The sequence below is a fragment of the Phyllostomus discolor genome, chromosome 1 (assembly GCF_004126475.2).
Source record: "Phyllostomus discolor isolate MPI-MPIP mPhyDis1 chromosome 1, mPhyDis1.pri.v3, whole genome shotgun sequence".
Classification (NCBI taxonomy): domain Eukaryota; kingdom Metazoa; phylum Chordata; class Mammalia; order Chiroptera; family Phyllostomidae; genus Phyllostomus; species Phyllostomus discolor.
In genome coordinates this window covers 2,711,139-2,730,023 of record NC_040903.2, presented here as the reverse complement: position 1 = coordinate 2,730,023, position 18,885 = coordinate 2,711,139, and the positions used below count along the sequence as shown (strand labels likewise).

General features: G+C 57.7%; 1 protein-coding gene across 4 annotated transcripts in view; it reads left to right on the top strand.

The window, feature by feature from the left end:
* KIAA0232 (KIAA0232 ortholog) overlaps positions 1 to 18,885 on the top strand; it is a 63,193-nt gene that overhangs the window by 30,801 nt on the left and 13,507 nt on the right. For all 4 annotated transcript variants that reach the window (XM_028507503.2, XM_036018541.1, XM_036018555.1 and 1 more), the window contains exons 3-6: positions 4,105 to 4,242; positions 12,232 to 12,298; positions 13,359 to 13,440; positions 15,259 to 18,541. In XM_028507503.2, coding sequence (XP_028363304.1) covers positions 4,105 to 4,242; positions 12,232 to 12,298; positions 13,359 to 13,440; positions 15,259 to 18,541 — 3,570 coding nt within the window. The remainder of the gene's footprint in view (positions 1 to 4,104; positions 4,243 to 12,231; positions 12,299 to 13,358; positions 13,441 to 15,258; positions 18,542 to 18,885) is intronic.

The following is an 18,885-nucleotide window of genomic DNA, read 5'->3' as shown; positions in this document are numbered from 1 at the left end:
CTCCCGGTGACCGGGGCTCGTTCCCCGCCCCCCGTCAGCTGGGTCCGCAGCCGCCCGCCCGCCTGCCGGTAGAGGGCGAGCGGCACAGAGCCCGAGGGGTGTCTTCCTCACACTCCGTCTGGGGGGACGGACGTGCTCCCCACGTGCCCAGCAGAGTCCCCCTTTCCCTCCCCTCCTTCGTTGGTCGCGTGCCTCTCTCTGAGCCGGTTTTGGGTCAGAGGAATGACAAACACGCTGATTGGCGTTACGCCGGTGAGAGCACGCAGACGGAGCGGCGTTAGTCCGTTGAGACACACCGTGGATTCGGCTCTTCAGGACGCTCTCACCGGAAGGTGTGGGAGGCCGGTGGGTGCCGCGCTGCGAGCAGCAGACGCCACTGGCAGCAGCCGCGGTTCAGTGTTGTGTTCTTTCCCTGCCCCCGGCTCCCAGTTCCTTTTTGACAGAAGACGGCAGGGGAAAGTGAGTCAAAGCCGCGGCCTCGTGTCACCTGCCGGCCGTGTCGGGAGAGTCCGGGAGACGCTCGGGCGAGGAGCCTGCGCCGTGTCCTCCGTCCGTGCAGCAGCCCTGCTCTGTCTTACGGTCACGGCCTTGAAAGTCACGTGGATTCTGCTGAGCTCACCGAGCCAGCGTTTCACGTTTGCGTCTGCGTGGCTTTGAACCAGTGCAGCACGAGAGACTGAAAGCAGTGAAATAGAACCACCTGGAACCTTTTTAAAAGCACCGTGTTCGTTTAAGAGCTGATTACTGGTTCAGTGCTATTGGCGAATAAGTCATGATACACTCACCTAGGACATGAAGCCGGAAAAACAGAACAGAGGAGCTCTCAACTATAATATGTGAAAAGAGCAGAATGCGGAAAAGTGCATCTATTTTTGTGTGTCTTTTGCTATAGACTTCATGTTTCTTAATGAAGTCAATCCAAAATTATAAGGTAAAATAGCATTTATGCGAAATTTATAATGTAGTAAAGTCATCCTAACAGCTAACCTTGGGTCACAGCATCAGGTGGTGTTAACACGTTTTTGTTCTGTCAAAAGTCAGAACGGAAAGCAGGGTCTGCGCTCCACACGGACCTGCAGCGGCTGCGCGTTGGCGCGCACACCGCCAGCACGGCGGCCCCTTCCCGCTCGGCGGGCGCAGAGGCGGGCCTGCGCCTGGTTAGCCTTCCGGCGGGCACGCTTGCCCCTGACCGCCCCTGGGGGTGGCGAGTCTGCGGCAGAGAGACCAAAGGGCAGTGTCAAGAGAAAACGCCAACAGAACTTTAAAAGTGCTTTTTAAGAATTAATGTGTTCAGTTAAACTCATGCCTGGGAGTTCGTGTCAGTATTTGGCAGTGGCTTTTTTTTTTTTTTTAAGATATTCTCAAAGATGAAATAGAATGAGTAAAATCTTATTATAAGTCAGCATTATCAGAGCAGTTAGGTAAGAAAAAAAAGCTATCCAGATTGGAAAGGACCAGCTAAAAATATCTGCTGACATATGACACATTCTTATACATAGATAATCCTAAGGCGTGCAATTAAGAGATTTCCATTTACAATAGTGTCAAAAAGAATTCAAATACTTAGGAATAAATTGAACGGACAAAAGAAGTTTAAGAGTTGCACACTAAAATGATACAAGGTCATTGAGAGAAATCAAAGAAGACTTAACAAGTGGAGAAACACCCCGAGTTCGTGATAAGAAGATTTAACTAAGACGCCAATACTCCTCCCCCCACCCCCCGCCCATCACAGATCCAGCTCGGTCTGTCGCCATCTTGGTGGCCTTTGGTGCAGAAACTGACAAGCTGACCCTGAAATTCATGCGGAAATGTGAGGGGTCCAGTACAGCTTTAAAAAATCTTGAAGAGCAAAGCTGGAGGGCTCACACTTCCCAATTTCAGAACTTACTACAGAGGTCCAATGATCAAGACGGTGTGGCACCGAGAGCCTAGAAACGAAACCTTTTATCTTCGGTGTGGAAAGAGCAGCCTTCCCAGCACAAGGCGCTGGGACGGCAGGGCAGCCACACGCAAAGGAAGGAAGCCGGACCGCTCCTTCCGGCGCACCCGGAATGGCCTCGAATGCAGTGTAGACCCCAGCGCGGAGCTACAGCTGCACAGCCTGGGGGACCATGTGGGAGCCAGTCTTTGTGACTGGGGTTAGGCAGTGGTTTCCTAGATATGACCCCAAGCGCAAGCCACCAAAGACGACGCATCCATAAATAAACTAGACTTGATCACAGTGCAAAGCTCTGTGCTTCAGAGGACATCGTCGAGAAAGGGCAGAGGCAACCCACAGGATTGGGGAGAGTCTTTGCAGGTCATACAGCCGACAGGAGGTGTGTGTTCAGGATAGAGATGCTTCAGAAATGGGCGAGAGGTCCGAAAAGGGCAGCTCCCAGAGGGCCGAGAAGGGCGTGGAAGGGGGCTCCCCGTCCTGAGTGCACGCGCACGTTTCAGGTGTTTGGGGTGTGTCGTCAGACCGCCCCAGATGGACTGACTGTCCCGTCAACCTTGAAAGCCCTTTGTTTGCAATAAAACCTGATTAGGGCCTGTGAGTGCGTGCTGCCGTGCTGAGCTCGGACGCAGCCTCGGTCGGGAGCCGTGTTTGCAGTGCCCGGTGCAGAGAAAGAGCCGGTCCCGGCGGCGGGAACGGACAGGAGCGCTGTTCTCCACAGCCGCGCAGACGGCGCCTCCGCTTTGTCCGTGCGCCTGTGTGCGCGGCACAGACAGTGACTTCCCTCCTCGGCCTTCAGACGCCCCCGTCCACGCCGGTGCACCTCTGCCCTCCGTCCCGGTCAAAGGACGGGTGCTCGCTGTCCCGGAAGATGTCATCAGTGAGGGACGGCGGGTCCAGGGCGGTCCCGCTGCACACGCCAGGGAAGGGGAACACACGGATGGCTCTCGCTTGGCCACCGGGCCCGTTGCCCCTCGGAAAGTGGTGCTGACACCGCCCGGCCAGCACACAGGTGTCCCGGGCTCAGGACACGGGCAGGTGTCCCGGGCTCAGGACACGGGCAGGCGTGCCGAGGAAGGGAGCGACGGGTGCGCCGGTCACGGTGACCGTGGGAGGGGCCGGGCCCCTGCACTCTCGTCCGGTCACGTGAAAGCGGTTTCTACGTGTCGGATGAAAGGAAAAACTGGGTTATGGGTGGTATGTGATTTGATCTTGAAAATCTTTTGGATGAATTGTCGTGCTTTTTCTCTTTACCTCCCTTGTTGGTGTCTACTTCCCGAGGGCCCACTGGAGGCCAAGGCCCTTTGAAGAAGGTTCCTTCGTTTTGCCCTTGTCTGTCTCTCTAATTTTTTTCTTACTGCCTGTCCACTGGTTTCAGCCATAATCTGTCAGGTAAAGGCTTTTTAAACGACAAAACAAAGTAGTAACACGATTAAATATATGGAATTGAGCAAGTCCCAGTCTAGGGAAACGGTTAAGTAACTGTAAGGTCATGGAAAGTTATGCAGCCCAAGACTCCGCAGTGACAGCAGGCTGGAGCCCGGCACGGTGAGCTGAGCCCAGTGTGGCGTGTGCGCACGCGGCGCGGCCCCGCGGGGCGCGTGGAGCGCAGGGAGGTGACCCGGGAGGCAGAGCGCTCGCTCTGTCGCCACGGGCCACGCTGGCCTTGCTCCTTCCCACCTCTCGGATTTTCTTCAGGCTTTTAGAGTGGGCATATAGAATCAAGGGAAAAGTAAACTTTAAATACTAACAGAAAAATTGTATATCTTTTTCTTTTTTTAGTCTACAGGATATAAGGATAGAAATTTAACCGTTTAGTTGCGAAGTCCTGGGCGGGAAAGAGGAAGGTCGTTCGGTCGTGAGTGTAGTTTTGGACCCACGCTGGGGTGTCCGCGCCCGTGTCTGCGCCCGTGTCCGAGCTGTGTGTGAGGGTTTGCTGGAGGCGCGGGTGGGCCAGGCTCACTGAGCCCGCAGAGAAGCGGCAGGTTCGGTGGGAGACGCCAGCTGGCTGGGCACCCCGAAGCGCTGCCCCGGTCCACCGGCGTGGGCCGTTTCCCGAGTCGGTGTGTTTGCTGAGGCGTGTGCGTGTAAGTCTGTGGAAAATAGTGGTGTTTGCAGCCTGCTGTTCACGCTCGGTCGTGGAAACCTCTCCAATCTTATTTCAGGAGAATGACATCTTCCTGGGCTGGGAGAAAGGAGCTTACAAGAAGTGGGGGAAGAGCAAGAAAAAGTGCTCGGACCTGACTCTGGAGGAAATGAAGAAACAGGCCGCTGTGCAGTGTCTCCGATCTGCTTCTGACGAGGTAAGTTGGCGTTTTATTTCTCGCACTTAAGAGAGAACAAGGTGGAGAAAAGTTTACAAATATATGCCCCGGCTGGTGTGGCTCAGTGGATTGAGCGCCGGCCTGTGAACCGAAGGGTCGCCGGTTCAGTTCCCAGTCCGGGCACGTGCCTGGGTTGTGGGCCAGGCCCCCAGTGGGGGGTGTGAGAGAGGCAACCACACATGGATGCTTCTGTCTTCTCTCTCTCCCTCCCTTCACCCCTCTCTCAAAATAAATAAATAAAATCTATTAAAAAAAAGCTTACAAATGTAACATTTTGACAAAAAAACTTAGAAAAATTAACTACTTATTACCTTCCCATTTTAACATAAACATCGCTTTTTTAATGGTATTTTATATACATAAATATAGTTTCATGTAATATTTTATATGTATTGTAATTAGAGTACATGCAAAATTTCATCTCCTTTTTTCCTATTTAATATGTATTTCATCTTGTTACTATATCATCTTTATTCTTTTTAGAGACAAGTTATATTTCAGCAAATGACACTCCAACAGCACTGTAATATACCCCTTATTACTGGGTGTTTCGCTCACTCTTGATTTTCCATTGTGGTTGCTTTTCACGCGTGGCTTTTCTCCACGGCCCGTATCATTTCTCTGGGACGTATCCCCAGGAGTAGGATAGCTGTTCTCACATTTTAACTTTTCACATGAAATACTTCTCATGTCCTTCAGCGTCCCGAAATGACAGAATAGTTTTAGGATATAATCATTTAAGTGAGTACTGTGAATTATTTTATTACTCACTATAGATTGTAGTCTCTGATATCATAACTAATACTTAGAAAATTCTTTTGCTTTTATCATTCTGCTTGACATAGCATCATCTCAGCGCCTCCGTAATGCCACGTTAAATTGAGAGGGCTCCCACAGGGTGTCCAGAGAGGGTCCCCCCCTCCAGAAACTTTGCCCGGAACGCGGGCAGCTGACGGTCTGCGGTGGGGCCCACCGGCAGGGTACACTTGAAGACCCCGAAGCTGTCCTGCTGGCTGCCCCCAGCACCCGGGCCCATGCAGGCTCCCCCAGGGCGTCCCGGCCGTGTGCTCTCGTCCCGGGCAGTCCTGGGCAGAGCAGCCCGGGAGAGCACTCGGCCGGGACTGGCCTGGGCACCGCCAGCGTTCCCCCCAAAAACGCAGTGCCCACCGTTGCCTCCCCCGTGGGACTGCTCCTCGGGGGCCGGGGCTGCGAGCTGCCCGTCTCTCCCTGCCCCTCCCCCAGCGCCTGGCAGAAGGGGTGCCCGCCACACACGCCTCTGCAGCGGAGCCGGGCTCTCCTGTGAGGCGCTCCCCCTTGCCCCCCCCCCCCCGCTGGCCTCCTCTCGCCCACCCCTTCGGTTTTGTCGCTTCTGAGTTCCTGGCGCTGCTGCTGCTGCGTAGACTGTGAGCTAGGAAATGGAGGTTACCGCTCATGGGGCTGTTTTGTTACAGGCACCATGAGAGGGTAAAGAGCAGGAACACACTTCGCACAGTTTAAGGGAAGATGGGGCTCCTCCGTGGACGGGCTGGGGACGTCTCACTGGAACCCAGGCCGGCACCGCGCCGGGCCCCGAGCGGCCTGGACAGCGCGGAGGCGGCCCACAGCCCCCCCTCGGCACCTCTCTCTGCTCGGGGTGGCGCCCCCGCCACTCAAGTCCAGCTGTCCGGCCCCCGCACACAGGCGGCGGAGAAAGCACTGTGCTGCCCCGTCCCGCCCGGCGTGACCGCTGAAGGCAGGCGCCCGTCCCCGTGCAGTTGGGAAAACCGGGCTCGGGCAGGAAGCCCCCTGGCCTGAGCAGCGCAGGGAGGGCACGGAGGGGCCTGGAGGCCGCCGTGCAGCCGGGGCTGTGAGCGGTTCCCCGAGGGAAGGGTGCGGTCAGACGCTACCCGAGAATGTCTCCTGTGTGGCGTTGAGGGGAGTCGATTGGTCAAGTCGTTTGGGCTTCCAGAGGAATTCAGAGTGCAGGTGGTTTTTAAAAGGGAGAGGTTGGCTCAGGTAAATTCTGTGAGCAGATCCAAAGGAGCTGCTGAGTCACGGCTGGAGGAAAACAGGAGCAGGGAGTTTCCACCGGGAAGGGATCCGGTTTCTGCCCTGGACCCCAGGCGCGGAGAAGTCGGCTCTGGCCTCTGACTCTGGGAGAAGCGGAGGGAGAACTGGGCCGGCGTGGACCCTGGGAGAGAGTGCGGCGTGTCGGACCTGCCGCCAGCCCCGCCAGCCCCAGCCGCTGTGCAAGTGCCCCGTCGCCCCGTGTGCCCGGGGACTTTGTCAGGAGGCGCACATGGCGCACGGCCAGGGCGGTGGCTGGGGACGGTCTGTGGTTCTTCCTGTCCCCAGCCACCGTCCTGGCCTGTGGTTGCTGCAGGGAAAAGCTTTCCTTTGCCTGCCCATCAAGGTGGGATTTCTGTTTTCAAACCCAATGAAGTGTGTTTGTCCTAGCTTATTATTTCCTTCTCATTTTATAGAAGGAAAGTTCCATTGTTTTCTCTTAGTAGTGGTTGTTTCTCACATGTCACTGGAGCCCGCTGAGGAGGTCACCGTGCCGGTGTGTGCGCACTGGGAGCCCGGCGGGTGGTTGGGGGATGAAGGAAGGAGCAGGGAGCCCTCGGGCCTGCTGCTGCGTGCCTCCCGGCCCGCTCCCCTGGTTCTCCGGCTCCAGTGGAAAGAGCTCGACGCGGGCCTCTTTGGTTACGGTTACGGCCTGGAGCGAGGAGGAGCGGCTGCCGGTTGGGCGCGCGCCTCGGGCTCGCCGGGTGTCCCGGGCTCTCTCTCGGGAGCCCGCCCGGAGCTTCCATGAGCAGAAGGAAGCGGAGAGGCCCCACGCAGGAGCTGCGCTGCAGACACCTTGGCCACAGTGGATGTCTGCGTGTGGGTGTGTTGTCCGTGTCCTGAGTCCCCGGGACTGTCCTGTTCATGGTTCTGTCAGCTGTCCCACCAAGGCCAGGGGCCGAGTCTACACAGTCAAATGATCCAAGTTCAAAGCCACGAACAAGTTCACCGTCTAATCGATTAAAATGCCCACGGCCTAAGTACAAGACAGCGGACTGGGCGGGGCAGGCGGAGCTGATGGTAGGCGTTACACCTGAGCTGACCTCTGTCCCCGTCACGTGTGTGCACACGCGTGCGCGACACTTCCAGCCTCAGTGCTGCCGGTTTCTGCTGCAGGCTCCCTGGTCGGCGGGCCCTTCGCTGCCTCCGGGCCGCACAGGAACGGCGCCCTCCCCCCGCTCCGCTGCTGCGTCCCTGTATGTGACCCTCGGCCCCCGCGTGGCCCTGGCAGGAGGTCACGCCCCCCCGACAGCACAGCTCTGGACCCCCTCGGCTCAGCAGAAACGTTGCCAGCATGGCATGGAAACGGTTGTGCCAAGATTTCGTTTTAGCACATTGGTTAAGACTCCATCACCTGTGATGAAGACCTGCGATCAGCTGAAGCTCATTCCTCCGGAGAGCGCGGCCTCGATGGGCACCGCCTTCGCTGACGCCCTCGGTCGGCATGTGCGGCCACACACAGTTCCCTGGGGTCTGTTTTCCACCGCGTGTCGCATTTGTGTGGGCGGTGGTGAGGAGCGAGGCCTGGGCAGAGGCACGGTGCTGTGGCCCAGTCCCGCCCCAGCTGGGCCCGCTCATTAGGTGAGGCTTCCCGGAGCTGCCTGCTCTGTCTCTGTTTCCGGTGGACACCGTACACGCGAGGGATTGTGAAATACATCCGGACTTCTGGTTCTCCCTTTTTTAAGAAAAAGATTTTGTGTATGTATTTTTAGAGAAAGAGGAAGGGAAGAAGAAAGGGAGAGAAACATCAGTGTGTGGCTGTCTCTCACATGCCCCAACTGGGGACCTGGCCCACAACCCACGCGTGTGCCCTGACTGGGAATCAAACCGGTGACCCTTTAGGTCACAGGCCAGCACTCAGCCCACTGAGCCACACTGGCCGGGGCTCATTCTCCCTTTTAAACGTAAAACATAAAACAGAATGTTGAATTGTGCCAACTGTTTTTTGTTTTAGAATTCTCAAGGTTACTCGATTCTCTTTTCTCTGTCCCCAGAGTTAGAGCTTTCTGTAATGTTTGTCTTTGTTCTGTTGCTACTGTGCTGTGTCCGACGGCATCAGAACCAGGGCTCCCCTCCCCCCCACCGTGGGGGTGGTGAGAGGACCAGCAGCTCGGTGCGGCCCTGCCTGGGAAGCGGGTGAAGATAGAGCGCAGTGATGTCTTCTCTCAGTGAAGCTGGGTTTTCGTTTTTGTTTTTTAAGATTTTATTTATTTGGTTTTAGAAGGGAAGGGAGGGAGGAAGAGAAGGAGAGAAACATCCGTGTGCGGTTGCCTCTTGTGCACCCCCTGCTGGGGACCTGGCCCGCAATCCGGGCATGTGCGCTGACTAGGAATCAAACCGGCGACCCTTTGCTTTGTGGGGTGGTGCTCAGTCCACGGAGCCCCACCAGCCAGGACACAGCGAGGCTGGTTTTGAGAGCAACAGCGCTGCCGCCAGCAGGGCAGCTGCCCGGATCCGTGGTTGTAAAAAGAGCCGTAGGAGGCTCGCCGCAGTGGCTCCTGTCCTCACGGCCGGCTGGGCCCGCAGAATGGCAGCAAAGTGGCCCGAGGCCAGTGTGAGCACGCTTACTGGTCCTAGCATTTCGCACGTGTAGCGTGTCGCTTGTGTGCTGCGCAGAGTTGTCTCCGCAAAACCCGTGTCAAGTATTTCCTGGCTGTGGGCTTCCAAGGCTAGCTGTGGCCACATACATTCGTTGTTTCTCTGCGTACCGGTCTTGGAATTCAGGTCACAGTTCCTCTGGATACACTGAGAGCCTCAGAACATTGGTAGGTGTCCCTCACCCGACGCCGTGCCTGTTGGTGCGCCGTGTGCACGGAGCTCCCTCTACAGGCCAGGCCCTGAGCCGCCAGCGGCCACTAAGGCTGACAGTGCCGGTCCCTGCAGTCACAGCCAGCCCCGCCCGCCCAGGGAAGCCAACCGCCCCCCCCCCCCCCCCCCCCCCCCCCCCGCACAGGCGCAGCTGGGCCATTCAGGGGGCCCTGTGGCTCTTCCTCCCAGGAGCCGTGGAGGTCGGAGAGTTGGGAGCAGAGGGCAGTGCGAGTGGCAGGGCGCTGCAGGCTGCTAGTGAGGCTAGCCGGGACTGGCCGTGCGGGAGCAGAGGAGGCCGGGGGAGGGGCGAGGAAGCTGGCCCAGCAGTCTAGGAGGCGGTGCCGCCGAGGACTGGGGGAGTCTGCCCTTGTGTCCGGTGGGGCCAGCGGCACTGGGTGTGGGGTGGGCAAAACGGAGGGGTCGAGAAGTCAGCCAAGGCGTTTGGCCTGAGCAACTGTAAGGATGGAGTTTTCACTTCCTGAGGAAAAGGCAGCGAGGGAAGGAGCACCGATTTGGGGGTGGGGGGTGTGAATAAGATTTAAACATGAGAGGCTAAGAAGGAGCTAAGTGGAGATTTTCAAAAGGCGGCTGGATACACATCGGGGGTTGATGGGGCTGGGTTGTGTGCGGGGAGAGGTTAACGAAGAGGTCACGTGCTGGTGTGTCTGTCTTACCCAGAGCGTGCACACTCACGGGTCTCTGGGGCCGAGCAGGGGGCGCGATGAGTTAGCGATAGGGAGGGGTGAGGCCTGCGGTCAGCTGCGAGGCACAGGCCCGTCTCGCCCTAAAGACGGGACATGCACTTGCCCTCACCGCCTGGTGAGTCTATGGCAGAGCACGGATTCAGAGCCAGGCCCGTGGGCCCCCAGATCCAGGCACACCCCACTCGGCCATTTCCTCTGAGAGGCAAGAGCCCCTCGAGCGTGGGTGCTGGGAGGGCAGGGACCTCGTCTCCCGTGTCCCGCCTCACACGCGGGGGTGCGCCCGACTGCTTGTCGACCGAGCGAGTGAGCCCCTGCGTGACGGCTGGTTGGAAGGCTGCTCGCTGAGCGTGTCCTGGACTTGCCGCTCGCCGCGTGACCTCCCCAGGCACAGACTTGGGGTGCTGTCCCCGGACGTTGAGAGGCTCCTCTGCTGTGCGGGGCTTCCCAGCGTCCATTCACTGTGGGGGTCACTGGGTGCTGCCCTTGCTGTCGTTGGAAAAGGCAGCTCCGGAGTTAAGTGGGAGAGCGTTTGCATGTTTTCCATCTACAGCATGTTCTCCCTAAAGCATGGGTGTAGTTTATTTTCTATGTTAAGATGCAAATTGAGGATTCGGAGTGCTGCCGCAAGAGGGTAGAGTCCGTTGGCTGTGTCCGATGGCCCTCGGTGCTTCTCACTTGGCTGTTCTCACGATAGCCCAAGGGTTCAGCGATCAAAAACATATAAATAAATACACACACACACACGCACACGCAGGTGCTGCGGAAGGCGAGGGAAGAAGACGGAAGCAAGCACCCACCTGGTGGGTGGGGCTTGCTTTTATGTACAAAGTTAAGAAGTTTGTTCTTTCTTTGCCATTTATATATGAGAGCAAATATATCTACTTTTAAGCTGTATTAGTGCCCAGGACAAGTGAGTTTTGCAGTTGGGGGTGGTGACTTCCAAGGCAGAGCACAAAAAGACTCCCTAGTCCGTGGGCTGCGCGGCGGTTGTGCCGCGTGGACCGTGACGTGGCTGGCTGCCGTGGTCCCGAGGCAGGGAGGAAGGGAGGACGCGGTCCCCGGGCCGGTGCCGTGCGCTGGCACGGGCTTCAGGAACTCGGTGACATGGGCCGTGCGCGGAGCACACGCGGCAGCGGCGGGTCAGCTGACACTGGTGTTGGGTTCACGGTCTGCAGGAAGTGGAATGAAACGGCCGTCCTCGCCCCTCCTTGAACGCTATGGTAAGCCGAGTCTCTCCCACGGAATTCTGTGGTCAGAGCCGTGTTCGTGACTAACAGCTGCCTCGGTGTTTAGGAGTGTCCTGGAAGGAGCGGCCGTTCTCTCTGGGCCCCTCTCCCCGTCTCCCCCGTCCTGTGTCCCTGGGAGGGGCTGCGATTCGGTGTGGCTAGGACGTGACTGTCGCCATGTACACTTAACCCTTTTCACTGCGGTCTGTTTCTCGCTGCCCAGCCGGGTTCCGGGCGGGCACTTGCGTGGGGCATCTGCAGCGCCCGTGCTGAGTCATCCTGAGCGCAGCGAGCGGGGTGGAGTCCTATTTTTAGCCCCTCCGGCCCCGGAGGGGGAGGCCGGGCCGAGTCCGGGCACCTGTCGCGGCGGTGCCCACCCAGAGGGACTCGGCCCCTGTGAATGCTCTGAGGCCCCTGGACAGCACAAGGTTGCTCCAAGTCACGTTGACTTTCTCTGGTACATTGTAAAAGATTTCTTTTGTGAGAAATGGAGAGTTTTTAAAGTTTAAAAGTCTGCATAAGTAAAGGATCATTTGTGCCTGTTTCCAACATTCATTTTTCTTTGAAGGTGGGCCCTTATTCCCACCCTCCCAGTTTCAGGGGCTTCCCTGCACTCTCCCTTGGCTGAACCCCATTTCTGCCTAGAGGCCAGCTGCCCCGGCTGCGCCCCACCTGCGCCCCTCACAGGGGCACTGGGCCGGCCGTAGCGCCCTGCCCCTCGCCCACTCCCGAGTGCTTGCCCCAGAAGGAGAACCACCGCGTCCTCGCCGGGCTCGGGCTCCCTGACAGCCCGGAGGGGCTTCCTGCGGTTTTTCTCTTTGTGGGGTTCGGTGCCAGGGCTTGCGGGCACGGTGGTGAGTAAAGAGAGGGTGACTTTTGGTCACACGATGGGCACCTGGGACTCGGGCTGACCCAGCGGAAGGCGCTGTGCCCCCAGGAGGACGGAAGCCATAGTTTGGGTAAGTGCCGGGGAATGTGCTTCATCAAAATGGCCAAGTATGCATACTAAACTGGATCTACACATGTGTGATTTTCAAACTTGTTTTCATTTAAATATCGATCATGGGTTTCTTTGGAACGTGGAAAATTAGTTTATTTGTAGAACTTCTATGTGAAAGCAAGAGCACACACAGGCAGACCCTGCGCGTGCCTGGCGGTGAGCCCCCGTGTTCCGTTCCCCGCAGAGCTCCGGGATCGAGACCTTGGTGGAGGAGCTGTGCTCCCGGCTGAAGGACCTGCAGAGCAAGCAAGGTGAGGGCGGCCCCCGGCAGGTGGCGCGTGCGCGCGGGCCTGCTCCCCTGAGCGGGCGCCGGGGAGGCGATCTTGGGGCTGAGGGAGACGGCGACAGGTGTCGAGTCTTTGTGGTCAGCGGGCGTCTCCAGGCCACGCGGTCCGCCCTCCGCAGGCACCTGTGGCTAGGCCCGTGCTGTCACGGCGCGCTCCTCCACAGTCCCCGCGTGCGGAGGGGCCGGATCGCTCTGTCTGCCTTCCCACCTTCCCGGGGAAGACCTCTGCCCTCCTCGGGCCCCTGCTGGTGCCTGCCTGCGACCCCCGGGCCTCCGGAGAGGCCGTCTCAGGCTCAGAGGGCGCCGCCGCCTTGACGGTCGGGTTTTTGGGGGGCCGGCAAGCTTGGCAACCTCGTGAAGTCGTTTTGACTCATGAACCCTTCCAGCTGCTTTCTCCAGCTTTTCTCCGAGCCCTCAGAACAAGAGCTACGCGCCAAGATTGTCTTCTTCGAGCTCGTGCTGCTGCCCGCCAGGCCCAGAGCCGCCCGGCCAGGGCGCAGCTTGTTCGTGTGCGCTTCCAGCCCCGGGCCGTGCCGTGCGCTCAGCCGAGGGTGCGGCCCTTCGAGGCTCTTTTAGTTAGAGCGTGGCCCTCGGTCACCTGGGTGTTAAGCGACAGTGTGACTTGTGATTAAGAATTTTCTTTGTATGTTGGGGTAGTATTTGTCAAGGCGAGTCAGTGTAAAAGCCCATGAGTGCAGAATTTTGTGGGAAAATATTTTTGGAATCTAAACAGATTTTCGCTCCCCCCGGTGTAGTTAGTAAGAGCACACGGGTGTTCAGGGTCTCGGTGAAGCGCCCCCAGAGCACTGGGTCAGGGGTGAGGGGGCACGCCCCACCTCTCACCCGGAGCTCACGGGGTGCCGCTGGGGAGTTCCCGCTGGCTCGTGGAAGAAGTAGTCTCATTAGAAAGACACACTGCTATGGAGTTCTTTTTAAGCCACAAAAGCTTGTACAATTTATATTGAAGTTACTTGAGAAACTTTTGAAAACATGACAGATCTCTCTGAATTTTTGTTTCGTCACAGAAGAGAAGATGCACAAGAAGTTAGAGGGGTCCCCCTCTCCAGAGGCAGAACTGTCCCCCACCGCAAAGGACCAAGTGGAAATGTACGTAAGATTGCGTTCAGTCGCAAAAATGTGTGTTCGTTAAAGTCAGACTGATAATTGCTGTGTGGTTTACAGTTTCTGCTCGTTGTGTCTGGTTCCGTGTTTTGTAGTTCAGGAGTCATTCACTGAGCGCTCACTCGTGCACCCACTGATGGGGTGAGTGCAGGGGTGCAGAGACGGGCCTGTCCTTGGCGTGGGCACCGAACGGAGGGCGTCTGTGCAGCCACCGTCTGAAACACGCACGGTGGCTCTCTCGGGCGTGTCGCCGGGGGTGGGGCCGGGCGGTGGCCTGGCCAAACTTGTTCGCGGAGGGTGCTTTTAGCTCTTTCTTTGCCAGTGATTAGTATTAAAGTCAGCTGCATTGCAAGCAGACTTCTTTATTATATGTTTTAATCGACTCTCCTGAGCTTCTAAAACCTGCGGGGAAAACATAGCCTTTGATTGGTGTATGTAAAGCAAACACAGTGGCCGCAGGCCGAGGGCCGCAGAGCCCGTGGCCTTGGCTGCTCCACACGGAGACGGGCTGCGTGTGCAGGTCCCGCCGGGGAGCAAAGACTCAGCGGGAACAAGGGTGTAAACTGTTTCACTGAGGTCTGTTCGTCTCCATTGCGTGTTGCAGTGATGTTATCGTGGTTAGAGATGGTTAAGTAAAACACCTTATTGAAATGGTTTCACCTGTTTCTTTTACACTTCTAAGGTGATTCCCAGCACACTGAGATTACACAGGAGGCACCCTGTGCTCGTGGTAGACGGCCCTGGGACACGCCGAGAGGGAGTGTCTTGGCGAGCAGGGCCTTTGGTCACTTCACATGTGACCTTGACGGTGGCATTCAGAGCAGCCGTCCCCTTGGTAGCCAGCCCAACTGCAGACTCTTCCTCTGGCAACCTGTGTTGCTGTGGAATCCTCCGCGGCTGCCAGTTTCCTAGCAAACGGAAACTCGCTTTCCCTATTTGCCAGCCCTCCGAAGCCAGCCCCCCGAAGCCAGCCCCCCGACTGGGCTGACCAGGCCCCAGTTCCGTGAGCACGTGTCCGTGGCCTCACACGCGTCCCTGCACCCCCAGCCAGCACGCACTCGGCCGCCCCGCTGCTGGACTCTGCAGCGCACTCTCGTGCTGGGCTCCCTGGCACCCTCTCATGGGACACGGGACCGTCATACTCTCTGCCGATTTTCTGGGGGCCTGCTTAGTGCCTCCTGAGAAGAACAGTGACGATGCCCCCATTGTGTAGGTCAGGCAGCTGAGGCTCAGAGGGGTCCAGTCACATGCCTGAGGTCACCCAGCTAGGAAGGGACAGTGAGGACTGGAACTCAGGAAGTGTGGCTTCAGAGGGTGTGTTTTTACTGCCTCGCTGTACAGCTTCTCCCCCACGCCTGCGTCTGGTGCTCACAAGCTTGTGAGGTGCATCTCGGGGGCACTGCCGTGCAGCTGAGAAGTGTGGACCGAGGCACTAAAAAATGAACTTAAAGTCATGAGCATAGTAAGTGGCAGAGCTGGAAGTGAAATTCAGATATCCTGAATCAAAACATTACATTTTTTCCACTACATTGTAGTTTTTACTTATGGCTTCTTGATTAAAATTCAAGGCTTTGAAGCTAAAAACTGTCATTGTACATGTTTTCTTAATATTACAATTTTATCTGAGTGCTTGGTGCATCGTCTTAAATGTAAAGGACACTTGACTGCATTACTGGTTATTTAAAACTTAACAATGCACTGACCGTTCACACGAGAGAGCCCCTTGCTGCAGTCGGTGACGCGGTGTGACTGTACCAGGCGCGAGCGAGGGCCCACCGCTGACCTCTCCCTGCTGCGTTGCAGGTACTACGAGGCCTTCCCGCCGCTCTCGGAGAAGCCCGTCTGCCTGCAGGAGATCATGACCGTGTGGAACAAGTCCAAGGTCTGCTCCTACTCCAGCTCCTCCTCGTCGTCCACGGCCCCGCCCGCCAGCACCGACACGCCGTCGCCCAAGGGCTGCCACAGCGACGGGGAGGCGCGCCGGGAGAGGGGCGACGAGAAGACCCCGGGCAGGAGCAGACACGAGCGGGAGAACAAGGTCGGGAACGGCGCAGCAGAAGAAAAGCCCGCGTGGTGCAGAAAGCAGGTCCGACACAAGCCCGACGGCAAGGCCCGCCCTCGCTCGTGGTCGTCCGGCTCCAGCGAAGCGGGCTCCAGCTCCAGCGGGAATCAGGGGGAGGCGAAGCCGTCCGTGAGGTGCGTGCGAGTGAGGCACAAGGCACGGGAGATCCGGAGCAGGCGAGGGCGGAGCGGGCAGAGCCGGTTCGCGCTGAAGCACGGCGAGAGGGCCGAGAGGAACACCCACGCGGGCGCGGGCGGCAGCGGCAGCAGCAGCGGCGGCGGCTCCGGCAGACAGCCGTGCCGCCGGGCCAAGAGACCGCTGAAGGAGGCGGGCAGGAGAGACGCGGACGGCGCTGAGGGGCGGGGCCTGTTCCCGGACAGCAGGAACGACAAGGAGTACCGAGAGGAGCCGCTGTGGTACACGGAGCCCATCGCGGAGTACTTCGTCCCTCTGAGCAGGAAGAGCAAGCTGGAGACCACGTACCGCAGCAGACAGGACGCGCACGGCCCGGCGGCGGCGGCGGTGGACGAGCTGGCTGACTCGGTGCACGGCCTCCGCATCAGCAGCAGCGACGTCCACAGGACGTACCTCGCGGCGGGCACTTTCATCGACGGTCACTTCGTGGAGATGCCTGCGGTCATCGACGAGGAGCTCGACCTCGCTGGGACCGCGTTCTGCTCCCTCCCGGAGGACGGCAAGTACCTGGATGATATTCATCTATCAGAATTAACCCACTTCTATGAAGTGGACATTGATCAATCCATGTTGGATCCTGGTGCCTCAGAAACAATGCAAGGAGAAAGTCGGATTTTGAATATGATTCGACAGAAAAGCAAAGAGAACGCAGATTTTGAGGCCGAATGTTGCATAGTGTTAGATGGCATGGAGTTGCAAGGGGAACGTGCAATATGGACAGATCCGACCAGCCCCGCGGGGGCCGAGGGCCTGCTCCTGCAAGACCTCGGTGACCTGGCCCGGTTCTGGGAGTGCTGCTCGTCCAGCTCGGGCGACGCCGACGGGGAGAGTTTCGGGGGCGAGTCTCCAGCCCCCCCATCCCCCGTCTTAGACGGCGCGGCCCTCAGTCCGCACCTGCTCGCCGGCAGTCAGGAGCTCTTTTCAGATATTAATGAAGGATCTGGTATAAACTCTTGTTTTTCAGTGTTTGAAGTGCAATGCAGTAATTCTGTTTTACCCTTTTCTTTTGAAACACTCAACTTGGGAGGTGAGAGTGCAGACTCCAGTGCGAGCGTGCTCGGGAAAACACAGTCCCGGCTGCTGATATGGACCAGAAATAGTGCCTTTGAAGAAAACGAACACTGCTCTAACCTTTCGACCAGAACCTGCAGCCCGTGGTCCCACTCGGAGGAGACGCGGTCAGACAACGAGACGCTAAGTATTCAGTTTGAAGAATCCACGCAGTTTAATGCAGAAGATATGAATTATGGAGTTCCTAGAGTCTCGTCAAATTATGTAGATGAAGAACTTCTAGATTTTTTGCAAGATGAAACTTGCCGGCAAAACAGTAGAACTTTAGGAGAAATTCCTACGTTAGTTTTCAAAACAAAATCTAAACTAGAGTCTGTCTGTGGTATTCAGCTAGAGCAACAAGCAGAAAGCAAAGCCTTTGAAACCACACAAGCGTGCCGCGAAGGCAGCCCGCGCGGGGAGGGCTACAGCTCAGGGGTCATGAAGGACATTTGGACAAAGATGGCGGGTGGGGCTCCGGCAGCTGTGGCGGAAGCAGACAGGGTCGCCGACGAGTTGTTTCCGACAGACGTCCCTGACTACTGCTGCTGCCTGGATGCTGAGGCCGCAGCGGAGCCCCTCGAGGGGCCGAGCAAGGCCGTGCAGCGATCCGAGTACCACCTGTGGGAGGGGCAGAGCGAGAACCTGGAGAAGAGAGCCTTCGCTGCCGCCGGCGAGCTCTCCACGGTGGTGGACGGGGGCGACTACACCACGCCCTCCAGGCCGTGGGACGCCGCCCAGGAGAAGGAGAGCTCGTTCATCCTGGGGGGCGTGTACGGGGAACTGAAGACCTTCAGCAGCGACGGGGAGTGGGCCGTGGTGCCCCCCGGCCACGCGCGGGGGAGCCTGCTGCAGTGTGCGGCCTCCGACGTCGTGACCATAGCGGGCACGGACGTCTTCATGACCCCGGGCAACAGCTTCGCTCCTGGCCACAGGCAGCTGTGGAAACCCTTCGTGTCGTTCGAACAGAGCGACCAGCCGAAAAGTGGGGAAAACGGACTGAATAAGGGATTTTCTTTTGTCTTCCATGAAGACTTGCTAGGACCTTGTGGTAACTTTCAAGTGGAAGACCCTGGGCTTGAATATCCATTCTCTTCCTTCGACTTAAACAACCCGTTCTCGCAGGTCCTTCACGTGGAGTGCTCGTTCGAGCCCGAAGGGATCGCGCCTTTTAGCCCCAGTTTCAAGCCCAAGTCCATCCTCTGCTCGGACTCGGACAGCGAGGCGTTCCACCCCAGGGTATGCGGCGCGGACAGAACGCAGTACCGGGCCATTCGGATCTCTCCGAGGACTCACTTCCGCCCGATTTCTGCATCGGAACTGTCCCCGGGAGGAGGGAGCGAGTCGGAGTTTGAGTCTGAGAAGGACGAAGTGAGCATTCCCGTCCCTCCTCAGGGCGATGCCTTCGAGGGCCCACAGGCAGACCTCAAGCCGCTGGAAGAAGACGCGGAGCAAGAAGGCCATTACTACGGCAAGTCGGAGCTGGAGTCCGGGAAGTTCCTTCCCAGGCTGAAGAAGTCCGGGATGGAGAAGAGTGCTCAGACGTCCCTGGACTCCCAGGAGGAGGCTGCCGGGGCCCCGCCGGGGGCAGGGGACCAGAGCCGGTGTCTGCAGTGCGGCACGGACAGCGCTCTGGAAGTCGGCTTGGAAAGCTCAGAAGCAAATTGTAAAATAATGACACAATGTGAAGAAGAAATTAATAATTTTTGCAGTTGCAAAGCAGGTTGTCAGTTCCCTGCTTACGAAGATGACCCAGTTTCTTCTGGACAGCTGGAGGAGGTATGTGTCTGGGGGTTTGCTGGGGTTTGCTGAAAGGGTTTGCTCAGGCTGCGGTCCAAGAGCAGCCACGTCAGGCGAGGGAAGAGGGGGTCACATCGTTGGGAAATGAGCTTCACTGTCTTAAAACCTGTCATTCTTAGGGTTTTACCTAAGGACTTAAAATGCACTTGGTACTTATAAATTTGAACTAGACAGTGGGCATTTTCTGCAGAGAAAAAACATTTTTACATAAATCACAGGGTGTCAGATTCCTATGCGTTGTCTTAGCATGCCTGCCTCGTGCCTAGAGCGAACCCTGACGTAGAAGCGTCACCCTTTAAAGCTGACGGACCAGCAGGCGGCTC